The 26,387-nt window shown below is 44.1% G+C and overlaps 3 protein-coding genes across 9 annotated transcripts in view; 2 read left to right on the top strand and 1 right to left on the bottom strand.

The window, feature by feature from the left end:
• The window catches only part of LOC125722251 (uncharacterized), a 181,044-nt gene that overhangs the window by 32,265 nt on the left and 122,392 nt on the right, over nt 1-26,387 (bottom strand). The window lies entirely within an intron of this gene.
• LOC125722274 (serine/threonine-protein kinase pim-1-like) lies at nt 196-4,748 on the top strand. The gene is made up of 8 exons (XM_048998474.1): nt 196-359; nt 806-900; nt 1,045-1,089; nt 1,173-1,551; nt 1,716-1,892; nt 1,991-2,084; nt 3,906-4,020; nt 4,155-4,748. The coding sequence occupies exons 1-8, from the start codon at nt 257-259 to the stop codon at nt 4,746-4,748; spliced, it is 1,602 nt and encodes a 533-aa protein (XP_048854431.1). The 5' UTR covers nt 196-256.
• LOC125722235 (NACHT, LRR and PYD domains-containing protein 12-like) overlaps nt 19,072-26,387 on the top strand; it is a 142,790-nt gene continuing 135,474 nt past the window's right edge. For 4 of the 6 annotated variants that reach the window (XR_007386235.1, XM_048998415.1, XM_048998416.1 and 1 more), the window contains exons 1-4: nt 19,078-19,180; nt 20,885-20,991; nt 24,072-24,173; nt 24,703-24,816. Coding sequence is in view for 5 of the 6 variants with exons in the window: in XM_048998415.1 (XP_048854372.1) it covers nt 20,984-20,991; nt 24,072-24,173; nt 24,703-24,816 (224 nt within the window). In the remaining variant the exon portion in view is untranslated. Of the gene's footprint in view, nt 19,181-19,638; nt 19,906-19,951; nt 20,023-20,884; nt 20,992-24,071; nt 24,174-24,702; nt 24,817-26,387 lie in introns of those variants that run through there. The other 2 variants (XM_048998414.1, XM_048998413.1) reach the window with 2 other exon arrangements.

The raw sequence follows: 26,387 nt of genomic DNA, 5'->3' as shown, positions 1-26,387 counted from the left end.
TTAAAAAAATTAAAAAACAACTCATGAAAAAAACACGTAGAAGGGGGAGAATATGCAAATTAACAACTAATTATATTACTGCAAAATAATATCAAGTATCTTTTTTTCTATTTTGCAAAGGGGGGGGCTCTGGGCTGCAGCCCAGGAAAGTCCGTGCATGATGACGTCAGTGGTTCTAGAATCTACAATATTCGAATGACGCTCACCTATCCTGCGCAGCTATAAAACTTTCATTTGCGTCCTGCTTTGAGAAACGATGGGTGTCAAACGATCACGTTCCGACTCTGACTGTGAATCTCCTCCCAAGAAAAGGAGAGAGAGTACGGAAGGCGATTTGCGGTTTAAAGGGCCTCGCAAAGGTTGGACGACTGGCTTTGATAGTTCATGAAAATTACACATAACTTATTTATTATTAAGAAAGCAATGTAAATCTTTTTAATAAGGCTTGCTGCAAGAACAGATGTAAACAATGTACTTGACCTATAGATTAAACAAATAAATTAAAGCAATAATTAATTCGTTAATTGATAAAAATTGCCACTGAATGTTTTGAAAACAAACATGTACCCAAATTGATTCAATATTGTGGCTGCTTTGATTCTGAACCTGAGCCTATTCTGACTGTAGCATGTAATTGGCACACTAAAGATAATACTGAATGAACAGACCAAGTTCAGGGTAGGCATGCAGTAAAGAAATATTAATGCATGGTATTTAAAGTTAGTAGTGAATTTTCAGCAACTGTGGTATGGTATAGAAAATGCTGTGTGGACTCTTTCTGAAGTGTACCTGCTTAATGTTGTAGAACATTTGGAGGACCTGTACCACCAGGGGGAGCTACTGGGAGAGGGTGGTTTTGGAGCCGTGTATGCCGGCACTCGCAAGGCCGATGGCTTCCCAGTAAGTCTCCAAATGGTGAAGTCATGACATGCATAGTTATATCTCTCCAGAGATCCCTTTTATTATACCTGTTAGATGCAGCTGTAAAAGCCTATGTTTTCTCAATATATACTACACTAAATTTGTGATTTTTTTTCCCTCTAGGTGGCTATCAAATATGCCCGAAAGGATGACAAGGAGCTAGAACTGGTAAGTGTTTTCATTCATGGAGCTTGGTTTATTTGCAAGAATTTCTGCCTTAATATATGTACACCCTGCCCTCCCATTCATAGCCTGGACTTGACGGGCCCATCCCATTGGAAGTGGCGCTAATGATGCTCGTCAGCCATGAGTCATCTTGTGCCAACGTGCTGAAGCTCATGGACTGGTTCAATGGACCAGAAGAGTACATTATGATCCTGGAAAGGCCGGATCCATGCCAGGATCTGTACGAATTCTGCGATAGCAAAGGGGGCTACCTCTCAGAAGATGTTGCAAGGCACGTGCTGGTCCAGGTGCTCCAGGCTTTGCGTCACTGCCAGGACTCAGGCGTCTTCCATCGCGACCTCAAAACAGATAATCTGTTAATCAGGACGGACACTTTGGAGGTTAAACTAATTGATTTTGGATGTGGAGACAAATGGAAGGACACCCCCTATGTGGAATATTCAGGTCAGTAAGGGAGGCTAATTAAAAACCTGTCAAACTAACCCCTGTTTTTAACAGCAAGTAGCAGGTAACCTGGACCTGCGATAACTCCCTGCAGTGGAGTTGGATGTGTATTCTTCAGTCCTAACCTAACTCATTGCAGTAAGTCATTTGCCTTGTTGTTTCAGGGACAGAGGACTTTGCTCCCCCAGAGCTGTTCCTGAGTGGGGAGTATCTAGCTGGCCCCACCACGGTCTGGTCTGTAGGTGTCACACTTTACGAGCTAGTGTGCGGTTACTTGCCCTTCCGCAACAAGAGGGCAATCATCTCAGGCTACCTGATATTCCCCTCATGGGTCTCTCCTGGTGAGCAGCTTACTTTTTGTCCTACGACTAGAGTCTCCTGACAGGGAGTGTTCTTTTTCTGACTAACTCTCTGACTCTGCCAATCTATTCTCCAACAGACTGCTGCAGTCTGATTCGCCAGTGCCTGAGGCGTAAGGTGGCGGATAGGCTGACGTTGGAGCAGATTCAGGTCCATCCATGGCTGCTGCAGACGTAACTGCTGACCTGAAGGTCAAACAAGAAAATATTGTTTTGTTAACCTTCTGTAATCATGATCATCTTAAATAATGCACAACTGTCAAATAAAAGATTTACTTTCACAAATGCTCTATATAGGTGTTTCTCATTTGTTCTGATTTTTTGGTAACAGTGGTTAGTTGATGCACAATATCCTGGTTCCCCGAATATCCAAGTCATATCATAATGATTTGACCTGAATTAAAACAATGGTTGGGCCAGAGGGAATCCAGACATCTTGGGGTGATACGTGTTCGATACCTTACTTCGGATGAGCATGATTGATTGAGAGTCGGAGTCTGTTATATTTTACAAGTAGAACCTTTGCTGAGCACCACATTCTGTAACAGCTACAATGATTTGCACAACAATGGCTTTGCACCTGCCTTAGAGCCAAGGTCATTCTTGCTGCAAACACCTTCATTCTGTCTCTCATGCTTGGCCTCAATGTCTTAAAGGTTGTGTAAGCTAAAGCTAATGTTGCTATGCATAAGAAACACTAAAGTGTTAATAATTCTGTACTTGTCTGGAAAGAGATTATATTACATGATTTCACCACACCCGCCTCTGTTTCTCATTTGGTCAGCACATTTCATCAGAACAATTCTCTGCATAGCTTAGCATTTGCTATATCATGCTGAGCAGAAGGATGTCACACTTCTGCTCCAGCTTGTGGGAGCAGTTCTTCACTGCAGTTCTTCTGGAACCACTCAGATCACACATATTGCCAGAAGAGCACTTACCTTCTGGACCTGTGGGGCACCATTAATGAAAATTCCCTGTCGAATGCACCTTTATGATGATGCTGAAGATGGTGGCGCGCACAGTCGCAGCGGCTTGTGGCTCTTCATGTTTAGTGCTACTTCTTTGTTTGTCGCGCATCTGTGCGTATCCAAAGCGATACAGCCGTCAGGAGGTACTGGCCATGGGCCTCAGCACGCAACAAAAAATCACAGAGGAGCCTCGCCGCTCTTACAACTTTCCAAACGAGATAGCGAGACCTCCGGGTGCTCTGTGAATTGTTATCGCCACCGGCAGCCGGAGACGTGAGCGTAAGCATAAGCGGGGATGTCGCTCCGGCTTGCTAGCGAGACTGCGGAAAGACCCCCACAAACCAACTCTCCCGAATATGTACGTCAGCAACGCGAGATCCATTATCCACAAAATGGACAAGCTGGAAGTTCTTATGGAGGGGAATCACTACGTTCGCGACTGCTGTGTTTCAATAATATCGAAACCTGGCTTCACCCACTGATCCCCGGACGCAGCCGTACAACTAGAGGGCCGCACCATGCACCGCTGGGACAGAAAGAAAGACTCCAGTAAGAGCAGAGGAGGCGGTCTGTGCATTCCTGTACATAAACATTGGTCTAAAGATAGTTTAACCATACATACACACTGTTTACCGGACCTAGAGTCCATCTCTATTAAATGCCGTCCTTTTTACTTACCGAGAGAGTTAACAGTCGTGCTAATCACGGTTGTGACTTACTACCCAATGCTAACGTTACCTTAGCTCTCTCTTTGTTGTCAGACACCATTCATAAGCTACAACAGGCTCAGCCCGATGGCGTACACATCATAGCTGGTGACTTTAATCAGGCAAACTTAAAGTCCGTTCTGCCTAAGCTCTGTCAGCATGCAAAGTACCCGACCAGAGGGGAGAACATATTAGATCATGTTTATACAAACATTAAGATTGATTAAGACCAACACCACATGGCCCGAAGAAGTACTTTCTCAGCTCCTCAGCAGGGTGAACCCCAGGAAAGCCCCTAGACCTGATGGTGTTCCCAGGAAAGTACTCAGAGCCTGTGCTGACCAGCTCTCACAGGTCTTCACCATCATCTTCAATCTATCTCTGACACATGCCACCATCTCAGCCTGTCTGAAGTCCGCCACCATCATCCCGGTACCCAAAAAATCAGTCACACACAGTCTAAATGACTTCCGACCAGTCGCACTAACACCCATCATCAGTGTTTAGAGGGGCTGGTCCTAAACCACATCAAAACCCACCTCCCTGCATCTTTTGACCCCTATCAGTTTGCCTGCAGAACGAACAGGTCAACTGAGGATGCCATAGCGATCGCCCTTCACATCGTACTGAGCCACCTAGACCATCGGGAGAGCTACAGAATGCTCTTCATCGACCTCAGCTCTACCTTTAATACCATCATCCCCGACATCCTGATCCCCAAATTGCACAACCTGGGACTCCCCCCACTCACCTGCTCCTGGATCAAGGACTTCCTCACAAGTCGGCCCCAGATAGTAAGACTCGGACCCCATCTCTCCTCCACCCGGGCACTGAGTACAGGCTCCCCACAAGGCTGTGTGCTAAGCCCACTACTCTACACCCTGTACACCTCTGACTGCAGAACGGCCCACTTCCCGGATCCACTTCCCCTCCACATCAAGGGCGACTGCGTGGAGAGGGTCCAGACCTTTACCTTCCTGGGCACCACAATCTCTTCTGACCTCTCCTGGACTGAAAACATCACAGTTGCCATCAAGAAAGCCCAGCAGCATCTGCATTTCCTGAGAGTGCTCAGGAAGAACAACATCAGTGAGAAGCTGCTGGTGACCTTCTACTGCTCCACCATTGAGAGCATTCTAACATACTGTATCACAGTATGACTTTCCCGCTGCACTAAGGCAGACTGGAAGAGAAAGAGATCAAGACAGCGCAGAAAATCATCAGCTGCCCCCAATTTAGCAAGTCCAATTAGCCTCAGCATGTCTTCGGACTGTGGGGGGGAAACAGAAGTCCCTGGAGGAAACCCCACGATGACATGGGGAGAACATGCAAACTCCTCACACATGTAACCCAGGCGGAGACTCGAACCCGGGTCCCAGAGGTGTGAGGCAACAGTGCAAACCATTGCACCACCATGCCACCCCCTACGTAATAACCGATTAACATATTAAAAATTCAATAACAAAAAAACCTATACAGTGTCACCTCAGTACTTGAACTCATTAGAACTCAAATTTCTTAAAAATCGAACCAACCAGTTCGAAAAAAAATTACCTAGAACTCAATCTGAATCTCAGAAGTCAAACTGTGAACGCCGACCTAAGATAACTTGTACACGCGGGGAAATGAGTCACACAGCACGGCTCTCAGCGGAAACAAAGGGTAACGCTTCAGTCTCAGCCTTCCATGCGCTGTGATAGAATCGTTTGCTGGGGATAGTGCTTTTTTTTAATTGAAAATATCAGGTAATACACTGAACTTTATATCATTTTGGTAGCCATTGCTCACCAAAAAGTTATGCAATAGTTGTACAAATGTTACAACCTAAAAGTTTGCGATTTACAAACAAATTAATGAATACAGAGAAATAATAAAAATAAACAATGAACCTTCAGTCATTATGGAAGGAAATTTTCCTTCCAAAAAATAACCCCCTCTTCTCCCCCCGGAAAAAAATCCTCTAGCTTCGAATATTGTCAGGGGCCGCGGTTAAGGCGCGGTAAGCGAACGGGCAGCAAAGCGGGCAGGAAGCAGGTAAGGAGACGAAAGTCGGGGAAAACGGGTATTTATTAAGGCTGGGGGGGAGAGCGGGACAGAACACTAGTACTCACACCGACTAACATTAAGGCTGTGGGGAGCACGGGACAGAACACTAGTACTCACACCGACTAACATTAAGGCTGGGGGGAGCACGGGACAGAACACTAGTACTCACACCGACTAACATTAAGGCTGTGGGGAGCACGGGACAGAACACTAGTACTCACACCGACTAACATTAAGGCTGGGGGGAGCACGGGACAGAACACTAGTACTCACACCGACTAACATTAAGGCTGGGGGGAGCACGGGACAGAACACTAGTACTCACACCGACTAACATTAAGGCTGTGGGGAGCACGGGACAGAACACTAGTACTCACACCGACTAACATTAAGGCTGTGGGGAGCACGGGACAGAACACTAGTACTCACACCGACTAACATTAAGGCTGTGGGGAGCACGGGACAGAACACTAGTACTCACACCGACTAACATTAAGGCTGTGGGGAGCACGGGACAGAACACTAGTACTCACACCGACTAACATTAAGGCTGTGGGGAGAGCGGGACAGAACACTAGTACTCACACCGACTAACATTAAGGCTGTGGGGAGAGCGGGACAGAACACTAGTACTCACACCGACTAACATTAAGGCTGGGGGGAGCACGGGACAGAACACTAGTACTCACACCGACTAACATTAAGGCTGTGGGGAGAGCGGGACAGAACACTAGTACTCACACCGACTAACATTAAGGCTGTGGGGAGAGCGGGACAGAACACTAGTACTCACACCGACTAACATTAAGGCTGTGGGGAGAGCGGGACAGAACACTAGTACTCACACCGACTAACATCAATCGACGGACGAAAACTAAGGCACGACATGGACTGAAATAGACAAGGCTGGGCGAAAATAATCGGACACAGCTGGGCAAGATCAGGGACGCACACGTGGATAATCAGGGGGCGTGGCACACACGAGGATTGGACGAGCCGGGCATGACAAATATGCAGATTAAGTCTTGGACACGGTAAGTGTATTTTTTATCATTTTTTTTACTACTACTGTAAGTGTTATTTGTGCATTTTTCCACTAATATTCATATTGTACACTCAATTTTTTTTCTTTAAATGTTTTGCTTTTGTTCCCACAATAAATAGAAACCCTTAGTATGACTCAAGGTAGTAGTGCTGTGTCTGGGTTTATCAAAAAGGTGACATTGGCTTGTTTTTAACTTTACACATTGTTTGGATAGATTTATTTTCTTACTTCACAAATTACTGGTTTGATAAATGTGCTTAGATGTGTTTAGTATATGCTCTTCTTGTTTTATCCTGTTCATTTTGTGCTTAAATGCTAACAAAAAAAAAAAAAAAAAAAAACATATTTAGGTGTAATTTTTTGGGGCCGGGAACGAATTAATAGGTTTCCATTACTACTTATGGGGAAAATTCATTCAGAACTCAAACCTTTTAGGAAGTTTGAGTTCTGAGGTACCACTGTATTTTAAAATTGATCATTTTTTTTACTAAAGCTAGATCATAATCTCCAGAAAATTTGGTCTTTGGTTTTTGAGTTATTGCTGAGATATCATTACTCATCTGAAGTGTGTATCAAAACCACAATTCCTTATGTGGCCCGGGAAACAACACGCAGGAACACAACTACTCTTTTTGGGTCTAATTTATTCCATAGGCCTAATTAATTAGACGTTTTGGTTGGAAGATAAAAGGATTTACAATAAACAGTTTCTTGAACCTCACACTTTTCCCTTACAGAGGATTCTCTTACAGAAAATAAATAAAACTCCACACTCAGGTGGGACTGGTACAGTATAAAAGTAAAATAAAACACACAGAAAACCATGTGAGGCAGACCTCACATAACCGAGTACACCGAAATAAAAGGAAACGGCAGTTTTGCACTGAAAATAATACGGTAATGGCACACAGTAAAACCTCAAGGCGTGGGCAGAAAACCCTGTGACGCACCGCTCTCTGGTACTCTGGGAAACTCTCACCCCACTCGGAAAACCGTCCGCAGCCCAGCTCATCCAGCTTAAAATGGCGCTTCCAGACAGTGGCTTTTCGCGCTCTCTCTCAAGTGATGATGTCACCAACTTGCTTAAAGGCGCAACCACCTATTACTCCTCGTTCCCCGATGCAGCTTAACCGCTCATGGTCAAAATCTCCAGATCACCCGGTTACACTTAAAATGCTGTTAGCAGTAGCAGAATAGCAGTTAGTGATCAATGCATGGTACGGGGTTATCTTTTTTCATGACGTCTACTATTGCCAGAACTAGCTCTGGAAATATAATTTAAATTGCTGTTTTAAATGACTATTAAAAATGAATAAAACGACAATATTGCCAAAGTAACTGAAAAAAAGAGAATTAGGCCTACAGTAAAAGAGCTTTCTTCAGGGTCTGCGGAACTTACTGTGCGAAGGTCACACAGTATTCAAAACAATCTCTTCTTGCCTAAGACATAACAGACCCAATATGCCTCCCCTCCCGGGCTACCAATGTACAATTTTACTTCCACAAATGCATAAGTTACATACAAGCAGTACTGTTTAAAGGGAATGTGGCAATGTAATAAACAATTGCTATGCTCTCAATTTATAGTCTATCAGAGCCTTTGATGCAGCTATTGTATCTTTGCTTGAAATTGCGAAAATGTCCACCCTGTTGCTGTCACAGGTTCAGCTACTAAATGCACATCCTGATGATCCGTAACAAGTCTATCAGGATGGCATGGGAATGAATAGGATGGAGATGTTCCATAAGGATGTATAAAGCTCAGTCTCAGCTTTCCAGTGCTGGGCATAGCTTCTTCTACACATCCTAGCCACCAATCATCATCATATGCAGCCGCAACGTAACCTTTGGTGCTTGTAAAGTCGAGTGAATCCATAAGTGTGCACTTACACTGGACCGATTTGCATACCTCTGATGAATGCAGAGCATTTATTAGCCATATTTACTAGCCATGTGGGCCTTTTCAATGGTGTGGCAAGTACAGGTATCTGCAATAACATTAATGAAGCTTCCATTAAATTTCATTGTAGCATATTTGTAACCTTAATTAGTGATATTACTTACACCTCTGCTTATTATACTATTCCATGTCAGTTTGGCTGCCATTAAAAAGGCCCATTAGTGATATGAAACCATGTGACGCTACGTTTACGTCATGATATCTCAGCAACACCTTAAAAACCAAAGGCCAGATTTTCTGGAGATGTTCATGACATTATGATCTAGCTTTAGTAAAAATGTATCAATTTTGAAATATAGATTTTTTTTGTTATTGAATTTTAACATTTTAATCAGTTATTACATAGTAATTATTCATATGGGGATGCCATATAATTTGTTCAATCTATACTGTAGAGCTGGACAAGGTAAATATAGTCAAAGTCATAGCCCCCCCTCCCCCAAAAAAAAATAAGTTAAAACTTTGTTTGCCTAAATCTCCCCCAATATTGATCCCAGACACGCCCAATTTCAGTTTCATGAGTTACTCATGTGACCAAATCAGCTGCCAAGTTTCGTTAAAATCCATGATGATGAGGTCCGAAAGTGTGATGATTTGACATGGTGCCCCATCCCGCAGCTGAATCAATGTTGGGAGACGATCCTGGCGCTTGCTGGAGTTTCTGCTTGGTTTTGTAAATGGACGGCACCCAGTGGCAAGTCATTGGTACTATGGTTTCCCCTTTTAAACTCAAAATCATGATGCTGATTTTATCCAATATACTGACATTAATTGTATGTTGTTTACGAATGTACGGCACCTGATTTTTTATCAGTTTGTAACAATAAAATGGTGCAGAAGATGACCGAACTATTACAACTGCTATGGCAGCTCTTGCATTATTGTGAAGAATTAGAAGAGAGCGCGTATTCAGGGATCATAGTCATTTCTTGGCCCATGATGAAGACTGGCTTCTAAGTTTAAGATTCAGATTTCCGAGAGCAATCCTTTCGGAGCTGTGTGCTGAACTGGGGCCAGCATTACAAAGGCAGACGATGAGGAATTCGCCATACCTGTTCCTTTACAAGTTCTGTGCACTCTTGGGTTCTTAGCCACAGGTGCTTTTCAGTGTGAACTTGCGGACCGATCGGGTATTTCTCAGTCAACACCAAGTCACGCCATGCCAGCTGTATGGGACGGCGTAATCCGCTTGTCACCCAGATTTCCTTACACTGTGGTTCAACAGGCAAACATTAAAGCACAATTTTCAGCGATGTCCGCTTTTCCCAATGTAATTGGAGCTGTCGACTGCACGCACATTGCTATAAAGGCACCTTCAGAGAACAAATTTGCTCTTGTAAATAGAAAGTACTTTCACTCTATCAATGTACAAATTATGTGCGATTCGAACCTGCGTCTCAGTAATGCACGGGCATCTCCGCCATTAAATCTGAGGGGGCCATGTCCCCTTTACATTTCATAATTATATGTTTAGATCCCCCCACATTTAACATGAAATGTTATTTTTATGCCAGTGTGCCCCACCCCTCAAAATGCTTCTGACGCCCCTGCATTAATGTTGTGGCTAGATGGCCTGGCTCAACCCATGATTCGTTCATTCTCAGAAACAGTAGTGATGGAAACAAACGTGAAAATGGGGTGGTACGTGATGGCTGGCTGCTCGGTAAGAAGATAGGCTATTTCCCATTTTATAATGTGGTCCAATATTGTAAGCTTTGTTTGATTTAACCATTTGACAGTTCCTTAGGGGACAGTGGGTGCTCATTGAAGTCATGGCTGATATAATGATGCCCCCTATTCTCGAGCTCTATAGGGCAGCTTAAAGGCCACTGGTGCTGCCTGGACAAGACTGCTGGGTTGCCGTTATAGTCTGCAAAAAGCGTGTCGCATAATCTGCCACAAAAGCGTGGCTTGCCGGTATCTGAAGAGCTCAGGCAAGATGAGCCTGACCCTGAGCCACCAGATTTTCCGCCAAATGGAACAGCGTTACAAATTCGTTTGAGTCTAATAGCAAGAGTGTAAAACAGGTAACCAAACACTGCATTATTTTTGTACTAATTCTTTTAATGTGCTGTTAATATCACACAGCATATCATTTAGATGTTGTAATTTATTGGCAAGATCTCTTACAGCGTGTGCTATTGCATTTTGTGACACAGCTTCAGTCAGCACACGGCCAGATGGTCGCTCCCCGGTTTCTAAGGCACGGGAATGTGTGCAGCCAGCGCCCAAAGATGTGCTCGGCACAGCAGCACCATCACCGCCTGTGTCGTCCTCGGCACTGGGGGCACCTCTTGTACTATTGTCTGTAAGAATAAACAAACAATAAACAAAAGTAACACCGCATCTGTGCCCTACTTGTTATTCATAAACATGCAAGTAATTCAAACAAGTGTGATTCGAGAAAAACTCACCCGCGCTGACATCGGCGTCCCCCTCACCCGATAAAGTGAGAGACCGGGGATTCCGCTCCCTCCGCCCGCGCTGACATCGGCGTCCCCCTCACCGGATAAAGTGAGAGACCGGGGATTCCGCTCCCTCCGCCCGCGCTGACATCGGCGTCGCCCTCACCCGATAAAGTGAGAGACCGGGGATTCCGCTCCCTCCGCCCGCGCTGACATCGGCGTCCCCCTCACCCGATAAAGTGAGAGACCGGGGATTCCGCTCCCTCCGCCCGCGCTGACATCGGCGTCGCCCTCACCCGATAAAGTGAGAGACCGGGGATTCCGCTCCCTCCGCCCGCGCTGACATCGGCGTCCCCCTCACCCGATAAAGTGAGAGACCGGGGATTCCGCTCCCTCCGCCCGCGCTGAGATCGGCGTCCCCCTCACCCGATAAAGTGAGAGACCGGGGATTCCGCTCCCTCCGCCCGCGCTGACATCGGCGTCCCCCTCACCCGATAAAGTGAGAGACCGGGGATTCCGCTCCCTCCGCCCGCGCTGAGATCGGCGTCCCCCTCACCCGATAAAGTGAGAGACCGGGGATTCCGCTCCCTCCGCCTGCGCTGACATCGGCGTCCCCCTCACCCGATAGAGTGAGAGACCGGGGATTCCGCTCCCTCCGCGCGCGCTGACATCGGCGTCCCCCTCACCCGATAAAGTGAGAGACCGGGGATTCCGCTCCCTCCGCCCGTGCTGACATCGGCGTCCCCCTCACCCGATAGAGTGAGAGACCGGGGATTCTGCTCCCTCCGCCCGCGCTGACACCGGCGTCCCCCTCACCCGATAGAGTGAGAGACCGGGGATTCCGCTCCCTCCGCGCGCGCTGACATCGGCGTCCCCCTCACCCGATAAAGTGAGAGACCGGGGATTCCGCTCCCTCCGCCCGCGCTGACACCGGCGTCCCCCTCACCCGATAAAGTGAGAGACCGGGGATTCCGCTCCCTCCGCCCGCGCTGACACCGGCGTCCCCCTCACCCGATAGAGTGAGAGGCCGGGGATTCCGCTCCCTCCGCCCGCGCTGACACCGGCGTCCCCCTCACCCGATAAAGTGAGAGACCGGGGATACCGCTCCCTCCGCCCGCGCTGACACCGGCGTCCCCCTCACCCGATAAAGTGAGAGACCGGGGATTCCGCTCCCTCCGCCCGTGCTGACATCGGCGTCCCCCTCACCCGATGGAGTGAGAGGCCGGGGATTCCGCTCCCTCCGCCCGCGCTGACATCGGCGTCCCCCTCACCCGATAGAGTGAGAGGCCGGGGATTCCGCTCCCTCCGCCCGCGCTGACATCGGCGTCCCCCTCACCCGATAGAGTGAGAGACCGGGGATTCCGCTCCCTCCGCCCGCGCTGACATCGGCGCCCCCCTCACCCGATAAAGTGAGAGACCGGGGATTCCGCTCCCTCCGCCCGCGCTGACATCGGCGTCCCCCTCACCCGATAAAGTGATAGACCGGGGATTCCGCTCCCTCCGCCCGCGCTGACATCGGCGTCCCCCTCACCCGAAGAGAAAAATGTTCCTCGGTCACTAGAAAATGACCTCAGGTGGCTGATTGACTGTCAGTGCCTGATCTGTTCCATGTTTTTACAGTTTTTTATTAGATTTGTTTAAAATACGTGGGGAAAAAATTAACAATGCAGTCACAGAATAATTATTTTGCATTTTAAAATAGTTTAATACTGCAGCACAGGAACAATACATGCAAAAGTATGGCAAGGCGTTTTAACATTTAATCGCTAGACTGGATATGTATTGCAGATATCAATCTTCCTAGTCAAAGAGAGCATTTCAGATATCCACAATGACATTCTTCCTATTCACAATTGTCATTTCAGATATCTAGAATGGCTATGCGACGTACATCAGGTAAAATATAAGGCAGCTAAATTATTGATGCCATTCATACTGTTGCTATGACCGTTCACTATAAACTCCTTATTACAAATAAATTAATAACTACATACGTTTAGTTGCTGAATATATAGTTTTTGCTGTTAATGCAGAACAGAAAGTGATCAAAATGTGGGTTTTAGCTCGTTTCGCTCATCTGTACTGTTCAGCACAAAGACAAACACCAGTGCAATTAGATCAATATTAGCCAGATGTACCATTTTTGCTCCAGTTTCATTAAATGTTAAAACTGCCAGTTATACTTTGTAAGGATTTAAAGATATCTGTTCTGCCAGTTTAAATAAGCCCGTGATTCACCCCTCCAACAAATGGACTGTGCCGAAAACAACATCACAGTCACGTTTGACACGTAATACATACGTTGCCTATACCTAATAACAACGTAGGACTCACATGGCTGAACATAGAGACCACGTGACTACAACGTACAGGGCACGTACTGCATACGTATAGCCCTTATGTCAAAAGGGGTGTGTACGTTTATGTCAACCAATAGCATAGATGCATTAAAGGTACAAACGTATTAAGAGGTTCAAATTGGCCGCATTAACATGCAGTTTTAAGACGTGTTAAGATGTCCGTGTAAGGATATAAAACTTAAAGGTCCTGCAGGCCCCAACTCTGATCAGCCTGCATCAGTCTATTTCAGAGCTCCGCTGGCCCAAGCAAGACTGGACTCAACTCTTCAAACTTAAGGAAGGGCCTCAGGAGAAGTAGGGGAGTCACTCTGTAATCAGAGCTCCCACAGAGAACTGTACGAAAGTCCATCTGTAGTCAGATACTTTCCACAGAACTTTGTGCACTCTCAGCTGAGGAATGTGATTGTTTAATATTGTATTTGTCCAAATGTATTTACAAGTATGTGGCCACATGTCAATAATTGTATATTGTAATATGTTTAATAAATGTTGTCTTGATTACTTCATGACTGTCTGATTTGCTAACTTCTTTATAAACTTTCCAGATTGGACTTCTATCCTGATTAGGACTAAAGTGGTAAATACTATCTTGCAGCCTCTGGGTTAAATCCCCTTTATCCGGGTCCCAAACTCGACTGCCCAAGTTAAGTTAGGTGGATACCAAAACCGCACCTCTGGAGTTCGCACACGCTCAGTTACGGGCCGACTTAACCTCTGAGGTCAACACATGCTGATGAAAGGTACCGGTCTACCCTCTGAGGGGCGTACACACTATGTTCCTAGGCACCGGGCATAGTCCCTGAGACGCTCACATGGTAAGACAATGGGCGGCATCGGCGGAGTCCCTGAGACGAGCCAAAAGTAAACCTCGTACAAACTACCGCAACAAAAGGTGCGCCATCACAGCCGCTGAGGTTGACACATGTTATGATATGGGCTGCCCCCGGCTGAGCCTCTGAGGTGGACGTACGTGTGGTTCGGGTAAACATCGGCTTAATCTCCGAGGCACCCACATGCTCAGTAATTGGCAGACACTGAGCCTTTGGGGAAATATATAGGTCGAGGGACCCGAATAATCAGAGGCTGACATTGTCATTAAATGGTGGCGGTTTCCGTACCTCTAAGACAAACCCTGTGGAACGAGCCCACGGATCGCCCTGTCGGCCGAGGCGAATCTGGCGGACTCCTTTGTCAGGGGTAAACTAGAGTTGGTAATCTAAAGGAGAGTCTCGAAGTAATCCGAACAACATAAACGTCATGACTACAATATACTGAAATAAGGTCACTAATAAAATGGAGTCAGATATGTGTCTAAAAGAATATATTGTATATTAAAAAGGGTAAGTAATTCCCAGGAGCGCTTGGAAGGACCAACACGCATTCACAGCCTTCGGCTGCGCCATTGGATTCCGCCATTGGGCCAGTGGGCGGCTCCCTACATCCGAATGGCTTAACACGTAAATAATATACGTGTTAAGATGCAATTTGTTTGACGTGTTGACATGGGCGTCAAAGTAGATGTTAAGTCCCAAATGGCCTTCCATAACAAAGTGATCTTTCAAAATAAAATCAAAATCAAATTCTTCACCCTTTGGTGACTTCTCTGTGACTTTCCTTATGTGTAATGAAATAGACCAGGGTGACAAAATAAGTATTACTGTATATACAATATTGTCATGGAAATAAATCAATACTTATGTTTAATCAATTAGCCTATGATTACGGTTTAAAGAAAATTGCGAAGAGCCATCCTTGCATCCTAATGATTTTGATTTCATACATTATAAATAAAACCACATATTGTTGATAGTGATGTATTAGAGATTTTTTTCTACAGATCATCTGCAGTATATTGAGTCCCTAAGAAAAAATATATTTTTCAATTGTTACAATTGAATTGTTACAATTTACAATTGTTTTGTGTTTCCTCTCAATAGTTTTGTGTTCCCTCACAATACTTTTCCTAATAATAATAACTGTACTCTGTCCATTTAAAGTACAAAAGATAGAATTAATGGATTAATAAGTATAAACCAAAACAATACAGACATGTCCAGTTAAGTGTACTTTACTGTTTACAGTAACTGGCAGTCATTGGACATAGTGCAATTATTATTATCATCATTATTTGTCATTATTATTATTATTATCCATCCATCCATTTTCCAAACCGCTTATCCTACTGGGTCGTGGGAGGTCCGGAGCCTATCCTGGAAGCAATGGGCACGAGGCAGGGAACAACCCAGGATGGGGGGCCAGCCCATCGCAGGGCACACTCACTCACCATGCATTCACACATGCACACCTATGGGCAATTTAGCAACTCCAATTTTCCTCAGCATGTTTTTGGACTGTGGGGGGAAACTGGAGTACCTGGAGGAAACCCCACGACGACATGGGGAGAACATGCAAACTCCACATACACGTTACCCAGGCGGAGACTCGAACCTGGGTCCCAGAAGCGTGAGGCAGCAGTGCTAACCACTGCACCACCATGCCGCCCCCTAAATAATCCCTTAATTAATAAAAATTAATTGGTGAAATAAAGAATTTTAAGGGTTTACGGACCCTTATAATAATATTAATCTCCCTTTATTAGAATTGAGGGAAAATTTAAGTAATTTTAAATAGTAAAGGAACCTTACAATACTCTTAAACTGCCCCTTAATTAATCAGAATTAAAGGGCAATGTTATGTAATTACAGACCGTCAAACAATTGCCCCTTAATCATAAAAAAAAATTAAGGGGTGAAATAAGGATTTTTTGAGTGTAAATTTAAGAGGCAATTTTGAAAAATTAAGGGGAGAAATTCAGTAGTTTTACTAACACACACCTTGTTTATACCTGTATACCACTGTGAGTCCAAGTCCTCACCCAGCATTTACTGACACAGGTTAATGTAAAGAAACATCAGCACATTTTAACATGGCCGCGATTCCATTTTTAGTAAATACCTTATATATAGAACATAATATGGATTTGCACACACCCTCAAAAGCCCTGTAAGAACATGTATAAGGCTATATAAACTTTTTCACTGGCTGGTTCGTTTCTCATACATCTTACTGACTGATCCGAATGTCAATACATTTTGATGTACAAGTCGTAGTAATTGCATGTTTGAAGACGCTCCATCCTCCTAATATTTTTCTCTTCTTGGACTGGGTTTCCGTGGGACATTAGTCAAGTCAAGTCAAGTCAAGTAGGTTTTATTGTCATTTCAACCATACACACAGTATATAGAGAAATGAGATAACGTTCCTCCAGGACCATGGTGCAACACAGAGCAGGACAAAGACAGAGCGACATCATAAGTGCAGACAGGACAGCATAACAGTGCAGATTGACAAGACACGACAACATACAGTGCCAATTAACGGTGGTAACAGTCTGGATACAGTATTTAAGTTACTTTATGGTAGCAGCGAAGGTTATATGTGCAAAAATGCTGTGGTATAGAAGAGTAAGGAATAAATAAAGAGTAAGGCAATAAATAACAATAAATATTATATACAGATGTGTATGTGTGTGTGTGTGTGTGGGGGGGGGGGGGGGGGATTGTATTCAGTTCCGGTTCAGGAGTCTGATGGCCTGAGGGAAGGGATTAAATAATCCCTTAATTAATAAAAATTAATGGGTGAAATAAAGACAATGTTATGTCATTACAGACCGTCAAACAATCTTAAATTGCCTCTTAATTCATAAAAAAAATAAGGGGAAAAATAAGGAGTGTAAATTTAAGAGGTAATTTAAAAAAGGGGGGAAATTCAGTAGTTTTACCCCTTAATTGGCCTTAATCATTGCACCTTTTCCCTTAATTTCCCTTAATTTCACATATAGCAATAATTAAGGTCAAAATCAAGGTAATTTTAAGGGGTAAAAATTAAGGGGCTTGATTTCGTAGTGTAAGGTGCGTGATACAGTAAAACACTTACTAACTGGTAATGCACGTTAGCATTACGTTAAATGACAACTTTACCAGTTACTTACCAGAATCGTCTCCTATATGTTCGCCGAATGACAGCAGGCAGAAGTTAAACTTAAACTTACACCGCGTTATTTACCACCAACATTTGCAGCCATTAACTCATAGGTGGTAGTAACACTGAAATGTCTCTTTCTGCGTCAAAATAAGGTAACGCTGTGATTTTGATACTTTTTTTTTTTTAACTTAACCGTACCTTCCTCCCATTCCTCCTTCTCTGCATATTGATATTTAGGAGAGTGTCAGATATAAATTAACGGAGCAAAATTATTAAACCAAGACAGACACAACACTGAAGAGATGACAAAGACACAGTTTGAATATTAAGTTTATGTTTTATTATAAAGCTCTTATCTTAACTTAGCCTATCTTATATTTTAACTTAACCTATCATTATAATTTAACTTAGGCTAAGTTAACATATGATAAGATAAGCTATCTTAATTATTATATTTTAACAGCTTATCTTATCATATGTTTACTTAGCCTATCTCATCCTATCCTATCTGACATCTATAATAATACTTAAACAGTATCTCTATTATCCTTCCTACCCCGGCCATAACCCACAAGTCCGTCAGGAACAATGTCTCTGTCCTTCCTCCGTCCCTGGCCATAACCCATAAGTCCACGTATTCTTGTCTGGAGTTGCTGTTCCGCTGAATGCTGACGCTGCCCCTGGCCTCTCTCTGCTCGCAGGGCGCAGGAGCCGTTGCTGTCTGTCCGATGGAGGAACTTCAGCTGGGGCCTCTTCCTGGTCGCTCCTGCTTCCTCCAGGGGGGGTGGCCTGGCCCTCGCGCTCCATGGACAACTCCTCTGGCCACGGAAACTTTCTTCGGTGCCAGTCTGGGACAGCCGATTGTTAAAATAAGGAAAGATGATTGATATAACACATTTTAAGCTCGAATTAAAGTGTTCTAATAAGGTCTCTTAAGCCAGTGCTTTACCTTCGGTATGTAAGACACCCTCCATGTCGATCCGGTGCATAACACCGGGCGCGACAATACGGATAAATTTAATACTATTAATTTTATATTCATAAATGTCAATACAATAAATCCAACCTATTTTTCCCTGTTCACTAATTAATCCTAATAAATTATAATAAATTAATAAATCAGAAAGTCTAAAAATAAAAAAACAATCAGAACTGTATCCTGATTTGATGCTTTTTTAAACCTGATGTATAGACATAGTGCTAAAATGTTTTGTCATATTTGGTATTGAGATGGTATCTTTTACTTTGCAATAACTGTCTGAATATCTTTGTTTGTTCTTGTTTTGTTTAATGTTCTGTCTGTATAATGTTAGCTGTGCTTGTTGAGCATTGGAAATAAAAAAGTGTGATTCAAGTGTTTATTTTGACCTTTACTGTACTTTGCTGCACCAGTTAATATATTTTGATGAAATTATAAAATTACACAGTTTTGTCTTTGACGCCTCACCCCCCAAATAGGTTTGATCCCATTTCTAAATTTCTCAAATCGCCACTGTTAATGATTTAAGTGTTACTGCAGTACCGCTTTTTACATGCACGATCATCCTGAATGTGTGTTATAACCGAATTACCTTTATTGTTACTAATTATTAAGTCACATAGATAATATCTCCCCAAAACCCTACGATGTGCCGCTGAGTCCGTGTCCATTTTTTGCATGAAACATAGCTTATTTCCTGCCTGAAAACGAAAGTGAAATTAAGTGTCGGGATTTTAAAGGCAGCGTCGCTATTTTATCAAGAAACATTTTATCAAGATTCTGGAATAATTTAAAGATATTCTATGTTTTAAGGTAAGACTATATTATTATTATTATTATTATTATTATTAATAATAATAATAATAATAATAATAATAATAATAATAAAATGAATATGTTTTACACAGCCTACATATATAGCGGGATTTAAAATAAAACAGCAGATTTGGCAAAAAGAGACAATGTCACGGTTTTTCGGTCTGGTGAGAACAGAATACTTAATCTTATTATTCCAAATGTAATGAGAAATTTGAGTGTTCAATATAATTAAACATTAAATATACGTCCGTACAGCACAGTAGGTTACGTGTATCAGAAGAGTTTTCGAATTAACATCAATAATATTTAATTACTTACGCTCAGCCATGAGTTCGCCTAATATGTGGTGCTGCGTAAACATGGACCGGGGCGTAGGATGTAATATTTTGAAGCTATATTAAGTTTTTCTTTTTTAAAGTGTTGGGGATTAATATGCTAGTGTGCCGAAACATCCGGGTTAAACTCAAGGCTTCACATTTTATTAAATCAAAGGTTTTACCACGGGTCTGTTCTGTGTTCTCCAATCTGAAACTGTAGTCATACTTTGCAGTCGTATTTAAACTGTTTAAACAAATAGTACGTAAGTCTTATGTATATATGTGTGTGTGTGTGTGTGTGTGTGTGTATGTATAAGTGTGAGCTATTTATTATCAGTGCCGAAAAGGGCGCAGCAGAGCCAGCGAGCAGGAATGAATCACACATCGCGGACACCGAGCGGAGTAAATACGGTGTGATTTTAGAGACACAAACTTTACTTTTACACAGACGGTGGGTTTGCGCTTGTGGTAACGAAGCATTTTGAGCAACGCTTCCCCTTTTCCCCTGGGAGAAGCAAGGTAAGCGTCCCTTTCTCCAGAGAAAGACAAGACAAGACAGGTGTTCCAGCTCTTGCCGTGAGAAGTTATTCTTGAAAAACAAGTTATATAAGTGACCAATGAAAAACATGTTTGTGCAGTTCAACCATGGCACAATAATATTATGGGTGAATCGTGGACGACGTATTTGAATCTCGGGATGATTAGTCCGTACACGATCAGAATTAATCCATACATCAATCACCTTATATGTATGTCTACTGGGGGCGGGGGTTGGGGCCTGTCCGCCAAACCGTGAGTAGTGGAGCCGAACAATCACAACAAATCATTAGCAGTAATAAGCTAGAAAGAGATTGTTTTTGTCTTCTAGGGATTTTTCACTACCATCGATACAAGCCAAAATTCGGCTGCAAAAAAAATTCGTCTTCCTGTCTAGCGGCTACTTGTCGAGCCGATTTTATTTTTTTTCTCTTATCAGTGTGAGAACGAGTTGAGGAAAAAATGGGAAAATCTTTGTGACTTCGACATGGTTAAAGTATATTCGGAAATGTTGTAATAGCGATTTGGGGGTTAAATGGTGGAGAAATTAAATATTTTGAGCTCAGCAAGACTCTAACCGGTCGTCCTGAACGAGATCACGTAACTTCTTGGCTTCTGATGAGTCACACCTGTTCTCAGGTAAATATCCAGGTAGGATAGAAAAACTTACTGGACAGTAGCTCTGCAGGACCGGAGATGGAGACCCCTGGTGTACAGTGTTTGACATGGTTTTCAAATTATGATAAAATTCATTTTTATAAAAACACTTTGTGATGTTACAAACATACACAACCTACTGGAAATATAGCATTAAATTCTATCCCCGAACTTGTCATACTTTTAGGTCCCTTGGAATTCAGCCTTTGCCAGAATCAGAATCAGAAGGAATTAGATTCCAGTCGATGGTCTCAAGCACAACAGTGTGAAAACAACAATCTACAATATGAATATGTAATATGGATTTATATTTATAAATATATAGGAAAATATTAAAATGTATAAAAGTGTTGTTTTTATGTATAATATGTAAATATATATATATAATGTGTATATATATATATATATATATATATATATATATATATATATGGGGTGGCATGGTGGTGCAGTGGTTAGCACTGTTGCCTCACACCTCTGGGACCCGGGTTTGAGTCTCCACCTGGGTTACGTGTGTGTGGAGTTTGCATGTTCTCCCCATGTCGTCGTGGGGTTTCCTCCGGGTACTCCGGTTTCCCCCCACAGCCCAAAACATGCTGAGGCTAATTGGAGTCACTAAATTGCCCATAGGTGTGAATGGTGTGTGAGTGTGCCCTGCGATGGGCTGGCCCCCCATCCTGGGTTGTTCCCTGCCTTGTGCCCATTGCTTCCGGGATAGGCTCCGGACCCCCCGCGACCCAGTAGGATAAGTGGCTTGGAAGATGGATGGATATATATACATGTTGCTTACTATATTGTATTGTTCATTTACACACTTTATGTGTGCAGTATATATGTGTGTATGTATATATGTGTGTGTGTACATATATACATATATATATATACATACACATATACTGTACACATAAAGTGTGTAAATGAACAATACGATATAGTAAGCAACGTAAATCTTATATACAGAAAATACAAAGATTACAGAAATATATCCCACAGACTGTACATAAAGTGCAGTTGCAGTGCTGTAGGTGTTTAGCAGTGTGACAGATCAGCTGTTTAGGAGGGAGATGGTGAGGGGAGAGAAGCTGCTCCTGTGTCGGGTGTCCTGGTCTGCAGGCTTCTATATCGTCTGCCAGAGGGCAGCAGCTCAGAAAGTCTGTGTCCAGGCTGTGTGGGATCTGTGATGATTCTCCTGCCATTTTCCTGGATCTTGAGAGAGACAGGCCCTGGATGGAGGGCAGGGGGCACCGATGATCTTTCTGCTGTCTGTACGGTCCGCTGCAGTCTCTTCCTGTCCTGTTTGGTGGCTGCTCCATACCAGACTGTGATGGAGGGCAGGGGGCACCGATGATCTTTCTGCTGTCCGTACGGTCCGCTGCAGTCTCTTCCTGTCCTGTTTGGTGGCTGCTCCATACCAGACTGTGATGGAGGGCAGGGGGGCACCGATGATCTTTCTACTGTCCGTACGGTCCGCTGCAGTCTCTTCCTGTCCTGTTTGGTGGCTGCTCCATACCAGACTGTGATGGAGGGCAGGGGGCACCGATGATCTTTCTGCTGTCCCTACGGTCCGCTGCAGTCTCTTCCTGTCCTGTTTGGTGGCTGCTCCATACCAGACTGTGATGGAGGAGCAGAGGACAGACTCAGTGACTGCAGTGTATAACTGGATCAGCAGCTCCTGTGGAAGACTGTACTTCCTCAGTTGTCTCAGGAAGTACATCCTCTGCTGGGCCTTTTTGAGGATGGAGGAGATGTTGGTCTCCCACTTCAGGTTCTGGGAGATGGTGGTACCTAGGAACTTGAAGAACTCCACAGTAGACACCGGGCTGTCTGATATGGTGAGGGGGAGCAGTGATGACGGACGTCTCCTGAAGTCCACTGTCATCTCTACAGTCTTGTGCGTGTTCAGCTCCAGGTTGTGCTGACTGCACCAGCGTACCAGCCGCTCCACTTCCTGCCGGTATGCAGACTCATCACCATCCTGAATGAATCCAATGATGATGGTGTCGTCTGCAAACTTCAGGAGTTTTACAGCTGAGTTCCTGGAGGTGCAGTCATTGGTGTAGAGGGAGTAGCGCAGTGGGGAGAGGACACATCCTTCAGGGGCACCAATACTGAGGGACCGTGTTTCAGAAGTGACCCCCCCAGCCTTACCTGCTGCTTCCTGTCTGTCAGGAAGCTGGTGATCCACTGGCAGGTAGCTGGTGACACGCTGAGCTGGGAGAGTTTGGAGGAGAGGAGACTAGGTACAATGGTGTTGAAAGCCGAACTAAAGTCCACAAACAGGATCCTGGCATAAGTTCCTGGATGGTCGAGATGTTGCAGGATATAATGCAGCCCCATATTCACTGCATCATCCACCGACCTGTTTGCCAGGCAAACTGCAGGAGGTCCAGCTGTTGTCCTGTAATATCCTTCAGATGGGCTAAAACCAGACGTTCAAAGGATCTCATGACCACAGACGTCAAGGCGACAGGTCTGTAGTCATTCAGTCCTGTGATGGAGGGTTTCTTGGGGACGGGATAATGGTGGAGCGTTTGAAGCAGGAGGGAACTTCACACAGCTCCAGGGATCTATTGACGATGCGGGTGAAGATGGGAGCCAGCTGATCAGCACAGGTTCTGAGGCAGGAGGGGGAGACACCGTCTGGTCTGGGGGCTTCTTGGATTTCTGTTTCTGGAACAGCCGGCTCACATCCGCTTCGTGTATTCTGAGTTCCAGGGGAGGGGGGGGGGGTGATAGGTGTGATGGAGGTCGTGGTTTTTGTACTGTACTGTGTAGATGGACTTTGTTTAAGTACATCTGCCCTCCCCTGGTCTGCTGGAATATCACTGCTGTATACATGCACCCACTGCAGTCACCGATCCGCCTGTCGATCACCCACTCCATCCTTCCCTCACTCGTGAACAAGACCCTGAGATACTTAAACTCCTCCACTTGGGGAAAGACCCCCTCCCTGACCCGGAGAGAACACTCCACCATTTTCCGGCTGAGGACCATGGTCTCGGATTTGGAGGTGCTGATTCTCATCTCAGCCGCTTCACACTCGGCTGCGAACTGCTCCAGTGAGAGCCGAAGGTCACAGTCTGATGAGCCCAACAGAACCACATCATCTGCAAAAAGCAGAGACCTAATCCTGAGGTCACCAAACCGGACACCCTCAACACCCTGGTTATGCCTAGAAATTCCATACATAAAAGTCTAGTGACCCGCATCCAGGGGAGGGAGAATGTGAATCCACGTTTTACTCATCATAAGAGGTCTAATGCCCGCAGTTCGTCTGGACCTGTTTGCCTTGGGTTCATCAGTTTGATGTAAAAATGCTGAGTACTTGATATTGTGTATTTATCTATGTATCTACTTACCCTTCATGTTCACAGAGGCCCCAGCAGGAATCATCTGGTCTGGATCAGCATAAAAATGGATGGATCTGCTTCTGAAATGCGCCCTCCTGTGGGGTGTAACAGAAAGCACGCTGAGAGGTAACATTGTTACAGCCCACAAGCATGCATGTCTCTCTGGGTCTATAGTCAGGCCATAACATAAAAGTAAACTGGGCTCCTAGCTAGGGCTGGTCAGTGGGCAGCACTTTAATATGTGTAGCTTAATAAAAAGACCTCGCCATCTTCTGTCTTCACCATCTTCTTCCACAATCAGCCAGTTAATTTATACTAGAGGTGAGTAACAGACCATCCCTCCTATGCAAAATGGCCACATAACAAGACTAAACAAACAAACAAAAACATATATAAACAGGTAAAAAGGAACATCAGTCAAGTCTAGTTATGGAGGTTTTTAACGGTGATACTAAAAGTTTCATATAATATCTAAATTTTAGATGAGACAATTTCCTTAACAGCTGACTGTAAATAAGTCTGTTTACATCAAGAGCTTCACAGCATATCAAAGTACATGAAGGCAGAGCAGAAGTCTAAACAGCAGTGTGATGCCGTCCCCATTGTATGAATTATATTTATACCATGAGGGTTTGTTTCCTCTCACTGCCCACAGTGTCCTGATGAAGAGAGCAGACTCCACTGTACCCAGCTGTGTTTCCCTGAAGAGTGACGGGTCAATGGAGCCTCCAATCGCCTTCAGAGAGGGACCTTTTCCTACAGATCAAAGGTAAATGTGCATTTAAACAAACACTGTTAATGACATTCACACTCTCAGTCAAATGGCACAGAGACACATACAAGCTATGAGGAAGAAACATATTTATAATGAATGCAGCAATTTTTACCTTTAACAGATTCCATCACCTTGAGAATGTAAACAAAGGTTTTGTCTGTATTTTATATAAATAACATCTGAGGTAAATGGATGAGGATTACTGTAAAACCTGACTTTCTGTGAGCTGGAATTGGAAGTTATTTAATCACAAAGTGGATTTTAAATTTCATTCCTCAGCACAGAGCTGGAAAAAACTGGTTTGCCTGTTTACCCCTGCATGTCCATTAAAGAATGACTCGACAATAGATTGTCGTCTCATGAGACGGATGTTTCTGTTTTGATAACAAATAATTTCACTCTCATGAATTCATTAGATCATACTCAGACTAAGTCTTCAGTTTAACATGTTTAATCAAACTGTGTGGCTTAAACAGTAAACTATTATCATCAGACAAGAATAGAGAAGGACTATTGGTTTCTTTGCCAAAGGTAACGTTTAAATACTTGCTAATTCAGATCATAATCAATGTGACACTGTAGTGGTTCTCATCTCCTGAGTATAAAATTAGATGATTTGTTGATCCAAGAGGGCAAATTCTCTTGTGTTCAGCAGCAAAGTGTTATTTATATGATTAAAAACAGAGAGCAGCTTTTACCACATTAAAAATTGGACGTTAAGGCTGGCTGTGGGGGCTGCACATCGACAGCAGGCATTGTGGTGTCTAACGGCAGCAGGCAGGAAAGATCCCCAGTAGCGCTTCTTAGCTCACGGTGGGGGAATGAGCCGGTGGCTGAAGGTGCCTTAAGACAGCGCCCCCTGGAGCCTCGGCTGGGTTATGAACTGGGCCAGTGGGACTAGTTCCCTGGGGCCTCAGGACATTAGAAGCTGTGAGTCACAACATTTATAGAGCAAGCCATGAAATGTGCCCCCCTGTGGGGTGTAAGAGAAAGAGCCCTGAGAGGTAACAGTGTTACAGCCCACTAGCATGCATGTCTCTCTGGGTCTATAGTCAGGCCATAGGGTACTTGGCACACGCCAGCTGCCTGGGGCATTTGGTACACGCCAGCCGCCTGGGGCACTTGGTACACGCCGACTGCCTGGGGTAATTGGTACACGCTGGCCGCCTGGGGTACTTGGCACGGTTTTTCGAAAGTCTTGCTGGATGTGTTGTCATAGCAGCACATCCAAATCCTCAGACCTGCTCAGAGCAGGTTTGTTCTGCATAAACTAGGATTAGCTCACAGACTTAATCAGTGTCTGTGCATGGAAATGGGTTCAGTCATGGCCTCGCCATTCATATACATAAAATCAACAAACACATACATACACACACAAACTCATACATACAAACATATATATATATATATATATATATATATATATATATATATATATATATATATATATATGAATGAAATGTTGTGTTTGTACTTCACTTTAACTTGTTCCCATATCCTGCATGATTGTGCGTGTATTTTATCTGTAATTATGACAATAAAAGAATAATGAAACACTGGAAAGC

This window comes from Brienomyrus brachyistius, unplaced genomic scaffold, assembly GCF_023856365.1.
Source record: "Brienomyrus brachyistius isolate T26 unplaced genomic scaffold, BBRACH_0.4 scaffold37, whole genome shotgun sequence".
In the NCBI taxonomy this organism is placed as follows: domain Eukaryota; kingdom Metazoa; phylum Chordata; class Actinopteri; order Osteoglossiformes; family Mormyridae; genus Brienomyrus; species Brienomyrus brachyistius.
Note: the sequence above shows the minus strand (reverse complement) of the source record. Positions and strands in the feature narration are given on the sequence as shown.

What these genes read in the sequence shown, in the direction of transcription:
- LOC125722274 (XM_048998474.1), top strand. Translation starts at nt 257, where the DNA reads ATGGGTGTCAAACGATCACGTTCCGACTCTGACTGTGAATCTCCTCCC. An exon ending in GCAAGGCCGATGGCTTCCCA is followed by an intron (nt 901 to 1,044) that starts GTAAGTCTCCAA and finishes TTTTCCCTCTAG; the next exon opens with GTGGCTATCAAATATGCCCG. An exon ending in ATGACAAGGAGCTAGAACTG is followed by an intron (nt 1,090 to 1,172) that starts GTAAGTGTTTTC and finishes TCCCATTCATAG; the next exon opens with CCTGGACTTGACGGGCCCAT.